The sequence below is a fragment of the Lonchura striata genome, chromosome 6, assembly GCF_050655825.1.
Source record: "Lonchura striata isolate lonStrDom1 chromosome 6, ASM5065582v1, whole genome shotgun sequence".
Lineage (NCBI taxonomy): Eukaryota > Metazoa > Chordata > Aves > Passeriformes > Estrildidae > Lonchura > Lonchura striata.
In genome coordinates this window covers 28,837,275-28,851,302 of record NC_140708.1, presented here as the reverse complement: position 1 = coordinate 28,851,302, position 14,028 = coordinate 28,837,275, and the positions used below count along the sequence as shown (strand labels likewise).

Below are 14,028 nucleotides of genomic sequence, written 5' to 3'. Positions count from 1 at the left end.
GCGCGCTCGGGGGCTGCGCGCGGCGCCCGCGGCCGCCATCTTGTGGGAGGGCAGAGGCGAAGGGCAGAGCGCGGCGGGCACGGCGGCGGCGGGCCAGGTACGGGGGAGCGGCCCGGGCCGGGTCCTGCTGGGTGGGACGGCGGCTCTCCGCAGCGCAGGGGTACCCGCGACCTTCAGCCGCGACATGGCTCTCTCGGAGTCTCGGGTGCTGCCGCGTCCCTTCCCCGGCCCGACGCGAGCGCGGGGTCGCGGGTGTAGCCGGGCAAGGGCACCGGGCCCCTTCCGTCCATGGAAGAAAACGGGACTCGCGGGACACGGCGTGCCTTCCCGTCCGCGGAAGGGCGCCTCGGCTCTTGCCCAGGCTTTTGCATTGGTCAGGCACGAGAAAAGATGACCTTGGCTTCTCCAGTCTTTGCCAGTAGCGCGTTTAGAGGGGCTGTTTCATTAAGCTTTTTAACTATGGCGCAGTCAGCTAAGGCTTACCTGGTTATACGCCAGCGATAATGCCGCTGGATTGGCTTGGATAGGAGATGGGTGACACGCAGCTGTGTCGATGACCGCAGCGCCTGCAGGGCAGCTCCGTGCGTCTGCTGCAGGAGCACCGGGGGCTGCAGCATCTGCCGGGCTGCGGATCTGTGTCGGCTCTGGGGTGCCCTTGTGGGGAGGCGGAAGATAAGCAACAAGTGTTTGTCCTAAACATAACATCAGAAAAATATATCTCTAAACACTAAAAAAAACCACTCTGCTTTTATTGTGCAGTGAAACCTTTATTTGCTTATCTGCTTCCATCACCTGTTTTGTACCTTAAGAAAGCATGCTCTGCATGTGACTACTCCTTGTGTATATCCACTACTTGTCAAACATCCTGAAAGTAGATTTGGGAGCAGACAATGGAATGATGAAGCTCAGTGTAGAGATTAGTTTGATTTTCCTATTGAGCCTGTCCAAGTGACTTTAAATTAATTCATTGTCCTGTTTGTTAGGACAAGCAGCCATGGCTGGCCATGACTCAGGATCTCAACACCAGTTCACTGGATTTCAGAAGTACTTCAATTCCTATACCATCATAGGCAGGAGGAATGTATGTATCAAGTACATTGTTTTTTAGTCTTGTGTAATGGCGTTTTCTGGGGCTTAGAGTGAAACTAAATTTAGCTTTTCTGTTTTACAGTATGTAATAGCAACGTACACAGGTGTTGCACTACTTGTCTTGTATTTCAAGTTTAGGCCTAAGAAGCAAACTCCTGCTGTGACAAATAAGTAAAAGGTGAGTGGCTGATGTTCCTCCAGGACCAAAATGCTTCAGTGCCAGGTCAGGAAGCAGTGATAAAGGACAGTGTAATGAGAAACAGAAACACAGGTACATGGAGTTCCTGTTTACCATTTTAAACCCTGAATAATCTATAGCTTCAACTTATTTGAGGACATTCTGAATGAAGTGGGTTATTAAAGGGAGTGCAGAAAGTATAGGATACAGTATTTTTGTTCTTCTGACATGGTAAATGGGACTAAGTATGGGATGCAGGGAAGGAGGAACAGAACGATGTTGCAGCAAGATACACTGGACTTTGCCTACAAATATTAGGTGCCTCTGGTCTATCCTTTTGCTTTAAAATAGGGATATCTTGTTTTGTAGGTTATTGAAATAATGAAACAGTACTTAAGGACTTATTTATTGACTGCATTAGAATTCCAAGTAGAGATTAATGCAGTCTGTGGAGACCTTCACTTGAACAGAGTACAGGAGCACCATATGATGGAGCTGTGCATGTTGCACACATGATTATTCAAGGCTCATACAGAAGTGACTGGACTTGTATAGCAACAACCTAGTGTTACAAAATTTTGGAGTCATTTTCAAATAAAGGATTTTCACTAAAATGGCATTTTGGCAAAACCTATAGGCTGTCCTCATAGCCTGGAGAAAGGGGTATAAAACAATAAGCTGTTTTATTAAAACAATAATAAAACATTGTTGTGTATTAAAGGGACATCAGCCACTTCTTCATAGGTGTGCTGAAATCTGGCTGCTTGTAGCTAAAATAGTTTGAGCTTCGGGCAGGGGGATGTTCAGTTAACACTGTGCAAGAATTGCTATGTTTGACCTTTCTTCTCTTGGCAGGTTCCTGGCATGTCTGAACCTCCAATCTGTGTCAGTGTAATGCAGGCTGATGACTTGTTGTGGCTAATAAAATATAAATAATTGTTTTATTGGAAATATGAAACGGTCCAAAAAAGCTAGAGTGTGGTACTTCTTTTTTCCTGCTTTGTCAAAAATAGTTGCTTGTAGCAGAGATGGAGCATCTGATCAGGTCATTACTGTCTTAACTCTGCTGCTGCTGTAACACATCCTAAGGTGTTCTGAGCACCAGGCAGTAACCTAGGAAGGACCTCAGGGCCGTGACACTGCACAGGGCCTGGAGCTGATCCAAGCATCTCCACACATCCATGTCACAGCTTGCATGGTTTGCAGCTGTCTGGTTGCTCCTACTTTTTGCATTACATGATATTAGTTTATATGGAAAACCATCACATCTGCCTCAGTTGTCTGTATTTTGCACAGAACCTCATTGGCTTTGATAGAAAACCTCTGAAAATAGGCTGACCCAGTTATGGTATTTGAGCTTTTTCTGTTACTGGTTTCTCTTGCAGAGGGAAGAAGAAAAATGGCTTAGTTGAGTGATGTTAAGCTCCTGTAACTCTCCACATTCATAAACAGTGACCCACAAAGTCCAGTGACTACTTTTCCTGTCTCTTGTGAAAGGAGGTGCTCTACCACAGTTAGGTGTGTGCAGTCTCCTCTCTGCCCAACACTCACATCTATCACATTCTCCACAGTGTCCTTCTATTGCTCAGTTAACACTTGGTATCCTCAGATGTCACAGTAGTGCTGATGTGGGAATATGATACCACACTTCTGCCAGCAGCTGGGGTTGAACCATGCTAAAGCTTGCAAATAGTTTACTTTCCAAACTGAGGGCAGCAGGAGGTAGGAATGTTTCTTGGTAAAAATGAAAAAATTAATTACAGGGTCTTGCTCTCTCTACTTAATTTTTTCTTAAAGCCATTTTTGTACATGCTGTACCTACTGAACAAATCTGGTCATCTTTCCCTCCTGAGTGTTTGCATAGGTGGCTTCAGCTGTATTTAATTCCCCCACTAAAGAATGATGGCTGTAAGAGTGTAATAACGGCAGGAGCTAGAACCTGTAGTCTGCCTTTAGAACAAGATTCATATGGAGTGGCTACTCATCAACTTCAACATTTGTTATTACTTTGTTTCTCTTAGCACAGTTGTCACAGTTACAAACTGCACTTGCTTCCATTCCAGCCCTTAACAGAAGTAACTATCTTGTAACATAGACACAAAGTAAGTGGTTTTAGTATTTATTATAATATCAAAAGTATAAAACTGTACAAAATACAAAGGCAGAATGTGGCATACTTTAAGCTGTCAAAAATTGTACTTAAATCTAAAAGTATATGGTCATATTGAGAGCTAGGAAATTTTGTTGAGGTATCATTACACAAAAGAAAAAAAAATCAAAGTAATGAAGTTTTACCCTTTTTTCTTTGAAAAAATGTCTAGGTGAGCTTCCTAGTGAGTTTTCAACACTTTATTTTGATGCATAATGCCTGTAGTATAGCTTTACTCTGTTAGAGCAAATGAGATGAAAGAGGAGGTAGTTCTCCATTTACTTTACATTAGAAATACAAGTCTTGTTTTTATTTTCACTAGAGAGCCAGTAGATTGTTCAGGTGTCCATGTCCTTACTATGAAGTAATGAGGAACACAAAACTTAATTTGCTGCACAAATTTTGTAAGAGATAAGCAACAAAAACCAACCCAAACCTAAGCCACACTGGACCTGGCCCGTGGTGGTGGTGGTTTTGGTTCAAAGACACAAGCATTCTTCCCAGTGTTCTGCACATTTTACTCTTTAAAAATAAAACGCAGCTTTATTGGTAGTCCAGGAGGACTCAATGGGTACAATCCTTTTGTGGATAGGAATTGTAGCTCAGCAGACAAGCTGGCCTTTCAAAAGCAAACTGGTGACACACTTATCCTTTCCTGCTGCTATAATGTTTCAATTTCTTGGCTAGTTTTACTGGGTTTTTTTATGGTAAACCTTATGCAGAAAGGATACAGGCTATTAATGTTCTTTTACAGCTAATACAAAATAAAGGGGTTTAAGTCCACTTTTTAAATAGTGACTATTTAAGCTGTGCCTGAGTTCTTTTTATTTTCTCATACAATAAAGTATGAAAGTAAATAAAGTTCACATTGCACTTCTGGTTGCTTATCACACTCAACAGTACTGGCTACCTTTGAAAACAGTAACAAGATTGTGTTTCTGACACCTCAAAAGAGCACACCAGTTTGAAATCTTTTCAGGACTTAGTACTTGGCTGCATAAAAACCGTGCATGGAGCTTCGCAGCAGTTCCCCACAAGCATCGGGCTGTCGGGCCCACTCCGTCAATGCCCTGGTCGTTGCTATGATCTCACCATGCCTGCTGCCCAGCCCAGGCTGTGGTGAATCAAACTACATTCTTCTTTCTTGAAAATGGACAGTGTTGCTTGTGTTTGAGACTGATGAAACATTTGCTATACATAAATTAAGTGCTTTAAAAAATCTGAGAACACATGTAAAGGCTGTTAACTTTTCACAAGTTTCATCAGAGCTCAGTACCACCTCTGGGAAGAGATGGCTCATTTCATATGTACATATCTATGTTACCAAAAGCACCACAAACAGTTCCTTCTTTTATAGCCACAAAGTCTTGTCAATCTCCAGCATTTTCAAACTGCAGATAAATATGAAACAGCAGAATTGAGAAACACTGCTTGCATAAATTACAGTTTCATACTCCTTGCAAGACTCGTGGGGTCCTGTTCAAGACATTCCCTCTCCTCTCACATCTTGAGGTCACTACTGCAATGAATTGGCACATTCTCAGCTTCCTCATCTACTGTGAGCTGTAGGCTCCTGCAGCCAGCAGCAGGTTCCTGCGTGTGAAATGGAGGTGAACAACCGGGGTTGATTTAGTCATGTATGTGCCCAGTAGCAAGTCCTGTGAGTTTTCAGGCAAGTTTATGTGTCCAGTGGCTGTAGTAAAGTCATCAGTTTCTAAATCTTCAAATGCCTTCACAGCATCCCACAGACGAACTGTGTTATCCATTGAACCTAAAAAGAAAAAAAAAAACAGTTTAACATATTTTGTTATAAAATAGAATATAAAAAATGGTTCTGGGGAACAAGTTAACAGAAATTAAAGCTCAGAAAGCAAAATACTATAGCAAGCATCATACAGCATACTGAATGCACATATAAAAGTTACCAGTCCTTGCTGCTTTTGCTAAGCAAGTGATTCTACTTTGTCTTTCTCAGTTTAAGGAACTAATTATATCATTCCTCTTCAGAATTATGGAATACAATGGACACTTCACTGTTGCTGGTGAATTTTACCTGATGCTAAAATCTCCCCATCCCTACTGAATCTGAGCGCATAAATAGTGTCTGTGTGCCCTTTCAATTCGCCAACCATCAAGCCATGTCCAATATCCCACAGCAGAACTCTTCCATCTGTTGCTCCAGTAGCCAGGAATCGTCCATTAGGAGAAAATGCTAGTGAATGAATTGGTCCCTAAAACAGACATGGGGAGGCAGCAAGTTAATTAAGTCTACTCACATTTAGACAGTCAAGCTGTGTTCAGAACAGAACAGTTTAAAATCTCAGCATAGAAATAAAATCACTTTCACACTGTCAGTGATCTGCTTTTACCTTATGTCCAGTGAATATTCTTACACAATTCCCATTCAAAACATCCCAGAGCCTTATAGTCCTGTCTGCTGAGCCTGTAGCAATATAGTTGGAGTTTGGATGAAATCGGGTACACGTCACATCTGCAAGATGGCCAGCAAAGATCCGTAATGGCTGGTAGTGATCTGTAGCCCACAGACTGAAAAGAAAAGCTGTATTAATAAAAGAATCCTAAAGAAGTTCAGTCTGTATCTGTTGGAGCAACCCTAGAGGAAGCCACAGAAATGCTCAGAGGGCTGAAGGACCTCTGCAATAAGGAAAGGATAGCAGTTTAGCCTGGAGAAGAGTTGACTCTGGGCCTTTCAGTACTTGAAGGGGGAGTAGAAGAAGGATGGAGACAGACTTTTTAGCAGGGCCTATTGCAACAGGACAAGGGATAATAATTTTAAACTAAAGGAAGGCAGATTTAGTCTAGCTACAAGGAAGACATTTTTTACAATGAGGGTAGTGAAACACCCAGGTTGCCCAGAGAGGTGGGAGATGCCCCATCCCCATCCCCAAGGTCAAGTTGATGGGGCTTTAAGCAGCCTGATCTAGTTTAAGATGCCCCTGCTCATTGCAGGGCTGTTGGACTAGATGGTCTTTAAAGGTCCCTTCCCACCCAAACTGTTCCATGATTCAATGACTGGTTGCATAATGAGAAAAAAAAAAGTAATTGTGGAGTGATTTCTTAGGGGTCAGTTTATTGAATTAACAGGATGGTTTTTGGAAAAAGATACCTTTTAGAATGGAGAAATAAAGAATATTCTGTCAAGCTGTTCAACAATTAGAGGAGAACACTTCTAATCAGAGGATCACTTAGGAGGACATAATCTCTTTAGTCATCAGATATTACTAATGTGTGTTGAAAAAACAGAAAAACAATGAGATAATATAATGCGTGTTGAAAAAAATAGTAAAGCCACATTAATATTTTTTCAGTATTTTAACTGACATAAAATTTATTTTGAGTAATAGAGTAGGCAAGAGTATATCAGCTAATGAATTTCAGGGTTGATACACCACAAACTAACCCAGACAAGTGAAAAACACATGCAGTTTCTTACCGAGCCACTCTGTCGTGTCCCCCAGACACAAAGTAATAACCATAGGGTGAGAACTGTGTATCCCAAACTGGATAATTGTGTCCTTTATATCCCACCAAACACGTGAATGTTTGGAGACTCCACAATCTCACTGTGCCATCCTCAGAACAGGATAACAGATAGTTTCTGTCACAGGAGAAAGTACAGCATATAACATACCAAACTCACAGTACCAGTTTGGGACATCATCCATAAATTAGCATTTCAGTTCAGTAAGCAACAATAACCAATTCAAGCAGAACCCAATCCTAGGCCCTTATGCAAAAATGAGATTATTTGACATTGAGGATTAATTCTGATGGCACTTAATACTGAAGGGGAAAAAAGCCCAAAAAACACACCAGAGAGGAAGTCCAGTTACAGGAAAAAATGGCTAGTAAACTCCTACACTGTATTATTTTTGTAAAAGATCTTCTATTACAACTCTGAATAAAAATTTCATGATTCCCTGAAAGAGAATTCATATCATGCTCTCATTCTCAATTATAATTATAGACTATATTTGTTTCACACAAAGTTTACTTCTCAGCTGTGTTTCTGTGGTGGCTGTTTCCTGACTAAACACAAGCAAAAGCAAAAGCAAAACCTGAGACATTTAAACCTCTTTTCCACTGTCCAGACTCCTATCACTATGCAAAGGTTTAAAATTTCTTATTTTAAAGATACTGTTCCATACATTCTGAAAATAAAGTCTTAATAGAATATGAGAAACTTGAAGTACAATGATGTGCTACTGAGACTTAAAGTCTTGCAACACTCTAAGTTACATCACTGCTGTAGAACTTTCCCTCTCTATCCATCAGTTAGTTAAAACCCCAGCTTAAACTACAGTTTGCAAAACTGTAGTTTTGTCATCTAAGTCCTAAATCTCCAAAACGGTGTTGGTATTCTCAGCTATAGTTTATTTCAGTAATAGCTGACAGAGCCCAACACCCTGAACTTTATGAGCATTTACACAGTTTCTTACAAGCTACATGAGCAAGAATTGCTTTAACCTGGAAAAAACTGCATTAAGAATATGTTCTCATTCAGTAGCATGCAATTAAAACTGAAGACAAGCAAACTAGTTAGCTTGTAAACTTTTACCTATCCGGACTGAAGCTGGTGCCATAGACAGGTCCACTGTGACCATATAAAATCTTCAACTCACTTGCTGTTTTCTCATCCATGATCCTCTCCAAGACATCATCTGCTTCTTTGTCAATGAGACTGAGGTCTGCAATATTTCAAAGTTCATGTATCAGAATAACTGTCAGAAGTCCAAAGATAAATGTCATCATGACATCAGCTCAGTTAAATATCAAGATTTATAAATGTTTGTACAGTATCCAGCTTCAACCACAACACGTTGTTACACAAACAGCAGAATTAAAGGAGGCTGGTTTCCATGAATTTGTGTAGGTGTTTAGCTATGAACATTCTTTTCCAACTTTCTCAGAGTTCCCTCCTGTCCTTTCCCCCATGGTACCTCTAGTCTCTCCCCTAGGTCACCTAACCCCAACTGTCTATTACACCCTGTAGTTACCATCCAGTTAAGAAGCAAGATGGCTAGTTCCACACTAGTGGAACTATGACTAGTTCCAAACTCTGTGCACTGACCAACTCCTAGCAGGTGTACACTATCAGATTTTTCATTGCTTTAAAACTGTTTCTAGCATGTAGGTAGAACGTAGGATGTAATAATGTATCTGTGTATATATTGTTTCTTCAAAGTGAAGCATCCAACCACTGCAGCCAACTCCTGCCACAGGTATCTTCCCTGTTCAGGCAGAACATAAATGTCACAAGTTATGTATGCTCCTATTAAGTGTTATTGTCTTAATTACCTGCAGCTGTTTTCACACTACGTAGCTTTTTTGGAGTCACAGACCACACTCTGACAGTAGAGTCAGCAAAGCCTCCTACAATCATGCTGGAGTCATCTGTAATATCCACTGCAGTCAGACCCTACACACAAAATATCCAGTTATACTGTTTGAATATCTCATTATACATTGCAAATATTACAAAATCCTAAGAACTATTAAAAAGGTAATTTTACTCATTTTCAAAAATAGAGAGAATTACTGTAGGATAAACATAAACACACACAAATTCTTGTCCCATTAAAAATAAAGGTTTATGTATGAAGTACAGTCAGAACTGACAAAGAGTATTGCTTTCCAGTACTCCAGTGCAAAACATCTACTGTGTTCTGTAGGAAACACTTAGGACAGGAAAAGTGAAAGAAAGAATTATAGCAAAATCCAAGCAAAACCCAGGAACATGGAAATTTTATAGTTTAAGGAGTCTTTGAAGAGAATTTTGAAAGTTTTGGAACATAAACTTGACAATATTTAATCCAAACACTCCAATTACCCTTGCCAACACTGTTATGTCTTTTTTCTTTAGCAAGAGTGATGCTCATAATTTTGATTCCCTTTCCCCTTTACTCAAACTCTTTTACCAACCTGGTAAGCATTAAGGAATGTGTAGAAGCAGATGGAGGGCAGGCACTCTGGTCCAAGACGCACTCGCCTTGCAGCTTCCTTCATATTCATTACTCTATCCAGCTTGTCAGAGTCTTTCAGTTCTGGCAGAGGAATTCTACACAAGAAGCACCCATTTTTACAAAGTAAAAGCACCTTTCTTACTGTTAATCCAAACAAAATGAAACCTTTGCATGCAACCTCATACCTCAGTATTTAAATAAAACCCAAGAATTAGAAAATATGAAAGACAATGTAGGAGACTAATTGATGGGAAAAAGAGCCAGTAGCTTTCAGAATTTCAGACAGGTACTAGAACAAGATAAACAATTGAGTATGGCCTGAAAAGATTAGTGGGTAAACAAGTAAAATTTCATCAAGAGAAATCTAGATTGACTTGATGGACAATGACAGAGGGTTATATACCAAGGGTTCTGACCTCTCTTAGAAGTTTTACAGCTAAAGCTTTGTATAGCCAAAATGATAAAAATGCCATGTGAACAAAGATGCAGATTTGGCTTGACAAGACTGGATTTTATAAACTTCTCATTTCCTTGGTACCTGTTTTGGGGAGGAGCATTAGGGTCCTGTTTTTTACTTTTTGACCCTACATTATCTTTTTTAGGTTTTTTCTTCTTTGGCTTTCCTTCCTCATTTTCTCCTTCTTCATCTTCATCATCCAAAGGCACATCAAACTCTGGTTCTTTCAATAAGCCGAAGAAAACCTACAAGCCAATAAAAAAACACACAAGACAAAAAAAGTAATTGCTGTTCTTACTGAAAACCAAAATTTTTAATGGTAACTTTTCAATGGTAGTAGTCCAAGCAATAGAGCTGCCCCTTTAAAGCTGCCCTGTTTAATATTGCAGCATATATTACTGCTTAGCTCATAAGCAATGTAGTATATGTTCTCCTGGTTTACCCAGCCAACTGATCTGCACAATTTTAAATTCTCCCACCATCTCTTAATCTTTCCTTAAAGTGCAATCCCCACCCTACCTCATTTATTTGTATAGTACTGTGGTACTACACACACAGCTCTTCTAGTAACAACTGGTAGCAAGTCAAAATTACTATCTGTTGTACAAAAGAGGAAGCCAAATAGTCAGGTCTCCATTTTAAAATCCAAAGTAACTAATGAGTTAGTTTAAGTTTAGTTCAGAGGGCTGAACACAAGGTTGTATGTCAAAAGGATTCCTTCACCTGACAGCAATAAATCTCCATCTCCCTCTACTCCTGTAAACACCTGTTTGTACAGTTCTCTTCCTTTGTTCTGTTGATGCTGTCTTTTAAGATCTCAAGTTATGACTGTCAATCTATACTAAGGTATCTCCCTGAAAAAACAGGGAAATTTGTAACAAGCACAACAGTCTTTGTGTCCTACCTTTGCTTTATTAGCTTCTCGTTTTGCCTCCCCAGCCAAGCTTCCAACCATAGCATCTATCTGCTGTTTACTGCGAGGCATTCCATCAAATATATCAATGTAAAGATGCTCCTGAACAATGTTCCAGATCTGATTGTTCTGCTTTTCCTGAAGATGCCTCTTCAGGAGCTGGTAAGAGTCACGGGAAATGCGCAGCACAAACTTGCTTGTTCGGAAATCCAGCATGGTCTCGTTACCTTTCATATGCTCCTTTTTGGTTAAGCTCGACAGGACACGCAGGTCATCCTGGTAATAGCACTCCTGATCCCCATGAAACCTATTGAAACAATTTAAGATACGGTAAAAGGCTTAGTCACTCAACTTGTTATAACTATTTACAGAACTATTTGAAGGGAAATAAAGTTATCTTTTCAGATTGAAGTATTTCACAATTGGTCTGAATTCACAGAACAAATTAAATTCTATTTTCTTCTCAAGTGATAAACAAGTGAAACATAGTAAGAATACAGAAAGTTACAGATTAGCCAGAAATTAATTTCTTTAAACTCATTTAAAGAATTTCAATGTGCATCCTATAATATCAGCAAATAATTATAGCATTCATTATTTTGGCATCTCAGTGCAATCTTCCAGTGATAAAAACTGACCCCACAATCTCTTCCTAAAGATGCAGTATCTCTTCATTGATACTTCTGCAGCAAGGAGCCCATCAGCACATCATTAACATGGTTCAAACTCTGACAATGCACAGTTCACTAGTTTGCACATCTTTCTAACAGGAGATTGGAAAAGAATAAGAACAGTAACTACAACCCATGGCACTGTTACTTGAGCTTTCAAATCTCTTCAACTTTAGAGAAGAAGAATAATACATACACATGTGTATGTATACAAATAGCTCACAGATTTAGCCAAAGTAGCAAACACAAAATAACACAAATGTACAAATGAAAATGAATTACCTTTCAAAAAAAGACTTTGCCTCACTCTCATGTTGATTGTAGACCAACTCCAAGTACATGTGCACAAAGAGAGGATAAAAGAGCTGAGACAATTCTGCCCGATGGCAGTCCAGGGAGCACTCGATGAAGTGTTTCAATCCGCTGTAGTACTCCTCGTACAGCGTCGGGTCCCCTTGCTGGTTGTAGGCCGACAGCACCGCGCTCACGTCCGGCTGATCCTCCACAACCACCACGCCTCCGACTGCAAAAGCACCAGCCAACAACAACAGCTGCTCAGTCAGTCTGCAAGAGCCAGCAAACAAACAGTGCCCACAACCCCCTGGTCAGGTGAGCAAAACACTGTGCCCATGCAGCACCAAGTCTAAACAACACAGGTGAGAGCACATTGGTCCAGCAGCCAATTCTCTCCAGCAGTTTTTTGGACTTTCCCTGCCAACTGTTGCCAGTCAGTGCCTAATTCAGCCAGGATTTTAAGTGTAAAGGAAGAAGCCACTAACATCACCAGAATGAGTTATTTTACTGCTAGGGCTAGAAACTCTTAACCAAGGAGCAGAATGCAAGACATACCTACTATAATTACTTTGCTTCCAGTAAATAAGCAAGTTAAGTAGACTAAGTGAACAATTCACCAAGACCACCATACAACCATCACAGAACAGTGACACAACACACAGTTCTGTTCTACACAGCAGTTTTTACACACTTCTATTGTTTTGTCTTTTATATAAAAACAATAGTATCTGGTGATGTCATGAACAGGCTGACTTTATGCTGTACACTCACTGGAACTCAGACTAGCAGTTCCTGAAATTCCATTATTCAGTAAAGATGCCTCACAGAACACCTTGATTAACAACACTTAGAATTGAATTATCCAAAGGACATCTGAAGTACTCAGAAATTCGATAAAGAAATACAGAAAGCCTCGCCTACAAATATCCCGTGGCTCCTTCACCAAAACTCAGCCTGTACATCAGACCTCTGTTCTCATCCCTGCAGTCAGACCCGGGACAATCCCCATTAACTTCAATGGAAACCTCCTATTCTTGATACACTATCAGCTGTGACTGGAACACAAGCGGGAGCACTTCTCGCTTCACAGTGCTCCCTCCAAATGCGAGAGACACCCTGTCCTTGGCCCCCTGCTGCAGGAGATACGGATTTCTCCACGGATTATATGGAGAAATGAGACACCCAGGGACCTCCCGGAACGCCGGAGTAGACTCGGTGGTACCGAGAACCTGACACCGACCGCTGTGTCCCAGCATAACGGAGAGCCGCCGAGGCTGCGAGCAGCACGCGGGCTCCCCACTTCCCGGGGCTCCCGCCGAGGAGGGACGGACCCCGCAGACCTCACCTTTCCCCGGCGGCACGGCGGCAACCGCAGCCACCCCGGGGCTGGAAGTCGCGACAGCGGCGACGCTGCCTCCTATGGCGACGGCGGCAGAGCTGGAGCCCCGGCCGAGCAGCGCCTCGCCGGAGTCCGCCTCGCTGCCGGAGCCCCCCAGGAGCCCGGCGCTGGTGGGGCTGAGCGCGGTGGCACCCAGGTCGTCACCGAGCAGGCGGGCTTCGCGACGCAGGATCTCCTCGGACTCGCGGAGGTTGCTGCGCCGCAGGAACTGCAGCACGGCCACAAGCGTCTGCCGGTCCAACGCCGCCGGGGAGGCGGCCGGGCCCGGCGCCACGGGCTTCAGGGATGCCGCATCCCCACTGGCTCCCGCCGCCTCTCCCTCCACCACGGTGGCCGGGGCGGCGGCGGGAGCGGCGGCGGGAGGCACCGCGGGCGGCGGCGGCGGCGTCCCCGCCTCGGGGTCCGGCTGCACCGCCGCCACCTCTGCCGGCTCCTCATGCAGCGCCGCCATCTTGCGCCGCCGCCGCCAGGCGCGGCCGCCCTCGCGACAGTGAGGGCAAAGGAAGGGCACTGCTGCCGCTGTCTCCGCAGGCACGCGCGGCTTCGCTTTGCGACGCTGTCGGGAGCGCTTTGCGGCAGCGGGGGCGCGGTGAGGGCGGTGGCGGCGGGGCGGCGTGAGGGGACGGGGCCGTGTGGGCAGTGCGGGACTCCCTGGGGTGCACCGAGCGTGGCCTTGGGACTGTGTGCCTTAGGGGATGGCCCGCTGAATTGTCCAGATATTTCTAATACTGCTTCTTTTAATCGTGTCTGTTAAACAGAGATTTGGTGATACTTGTTGAAAGGCTGAGATGACTGGTGTTCAGCCTGGAGGAAAAAGGACTCCAGGGAGACCTTACAGCACCTTCCAGTGTCTAAAGGGGCTACAAGAGAATTGGAGAGGGACTTTGGACAAGG

The 14,028-nt window shown here is 42.9% G+C and overlaps 2 protein-coding genes across 2 annotated transcripts; one reads left to right on the top strand and one right to left on the bottom strand.

Annotated features, from left to right (window-relative positions):
* The first annotated feature begins 37 nt into the window (after positions 1–37).
* On the top strand, positions 38–2,241 carry ATP5MK (ATP synthase membrane subunit k). The gene is made up of 4 exons (XM_021536319.3): positions 38–97; positions 984–1,081; positions 1,172–1,267; positions 2,123–2,241. The coding sequence occupies exons 2-3, from the start codon at positions 995–997 to the stop codon at positions 1,262–1,264; spliced, it is 180 nt and encodes a 59-aa protein (XP_021391994.1). The 5' UTR covers positions 38–97; positions 984–994; the 3' UTR covers positions 1,265–1,267; positions 2,123–2,241.
* Positions 2,242–3,373: 1,132 nt separating this feature from the next.
* TAF5 (TATA-box binding protein associated factor 5) lies at positions 3,374–13,587 on the bottom strand. The gene is made up of 11 exons (XM_021536318.3): positions 13,081–13,587; positions 11,724–11,964; positions 10,762–11,077; positions 9,939–10,102; positions 9,360–9,495; positions 8,736–8,856; positions 7,996–8,125; positions 6,871–7,035; positions 5,786–5,963; positions 5,470–5,647; positions 3,374–5,187 (listed from the first exon to the last, which is right to left on the bottom strand). Exons 1-11 carry the CDS (start codon positions 13,583–13,585, stop codon positions 4,970–4,972), a joined length of 2,352 nt encoding a protein of 783 aa, XP_021391993.1. The 5' UTR covers positions 13,586–13,587; the 3' UTR covers positions 3,374–4,969.
* Positions 13,588–14,028: the final 441 nt, after the last annotated feature.

Excerpts from the sequence above, each read along its gene's own strand:
- ATP5MK (XM_021536319.3), top strand. The coding sequence starts at position 995 with ATGGCTGGCCATGACTCAGGATCTCAACACCAGTTCACTGGATTTCAG. Across the intron at positions 1,082-1,171 it reads CCATCATAGGCAGGAGGAAT|TATGTAATAGCAACGTACAC; the intron begins GTATGTATCAAG and ends TCTGTTTTACAG.
- TAF5 (XM_021536318.3), bottom strand. The coding sequence starts at position 13,585 with ATGGCGGCGCTGCATGAGGAGCCGGCAGAGGTGGCGGCGGTGCAGCCG. Across the intron at positions 10,103-10,761 it reads GAGAAGCTAATAAAGCAAAG|GTTTTCTTCGGCTTATTGAA; the intron begins GTAGGACACAAA and ends ATTGGCTTGTAG. Across the intron at positions 7,036-7,995 it reads ACCAGCTTCAGTCCGGATAG|AAACTATCTGTTATCCTGTT; the intron begins GTAAAAGTTTAC and ends CTCCTGTGACAG.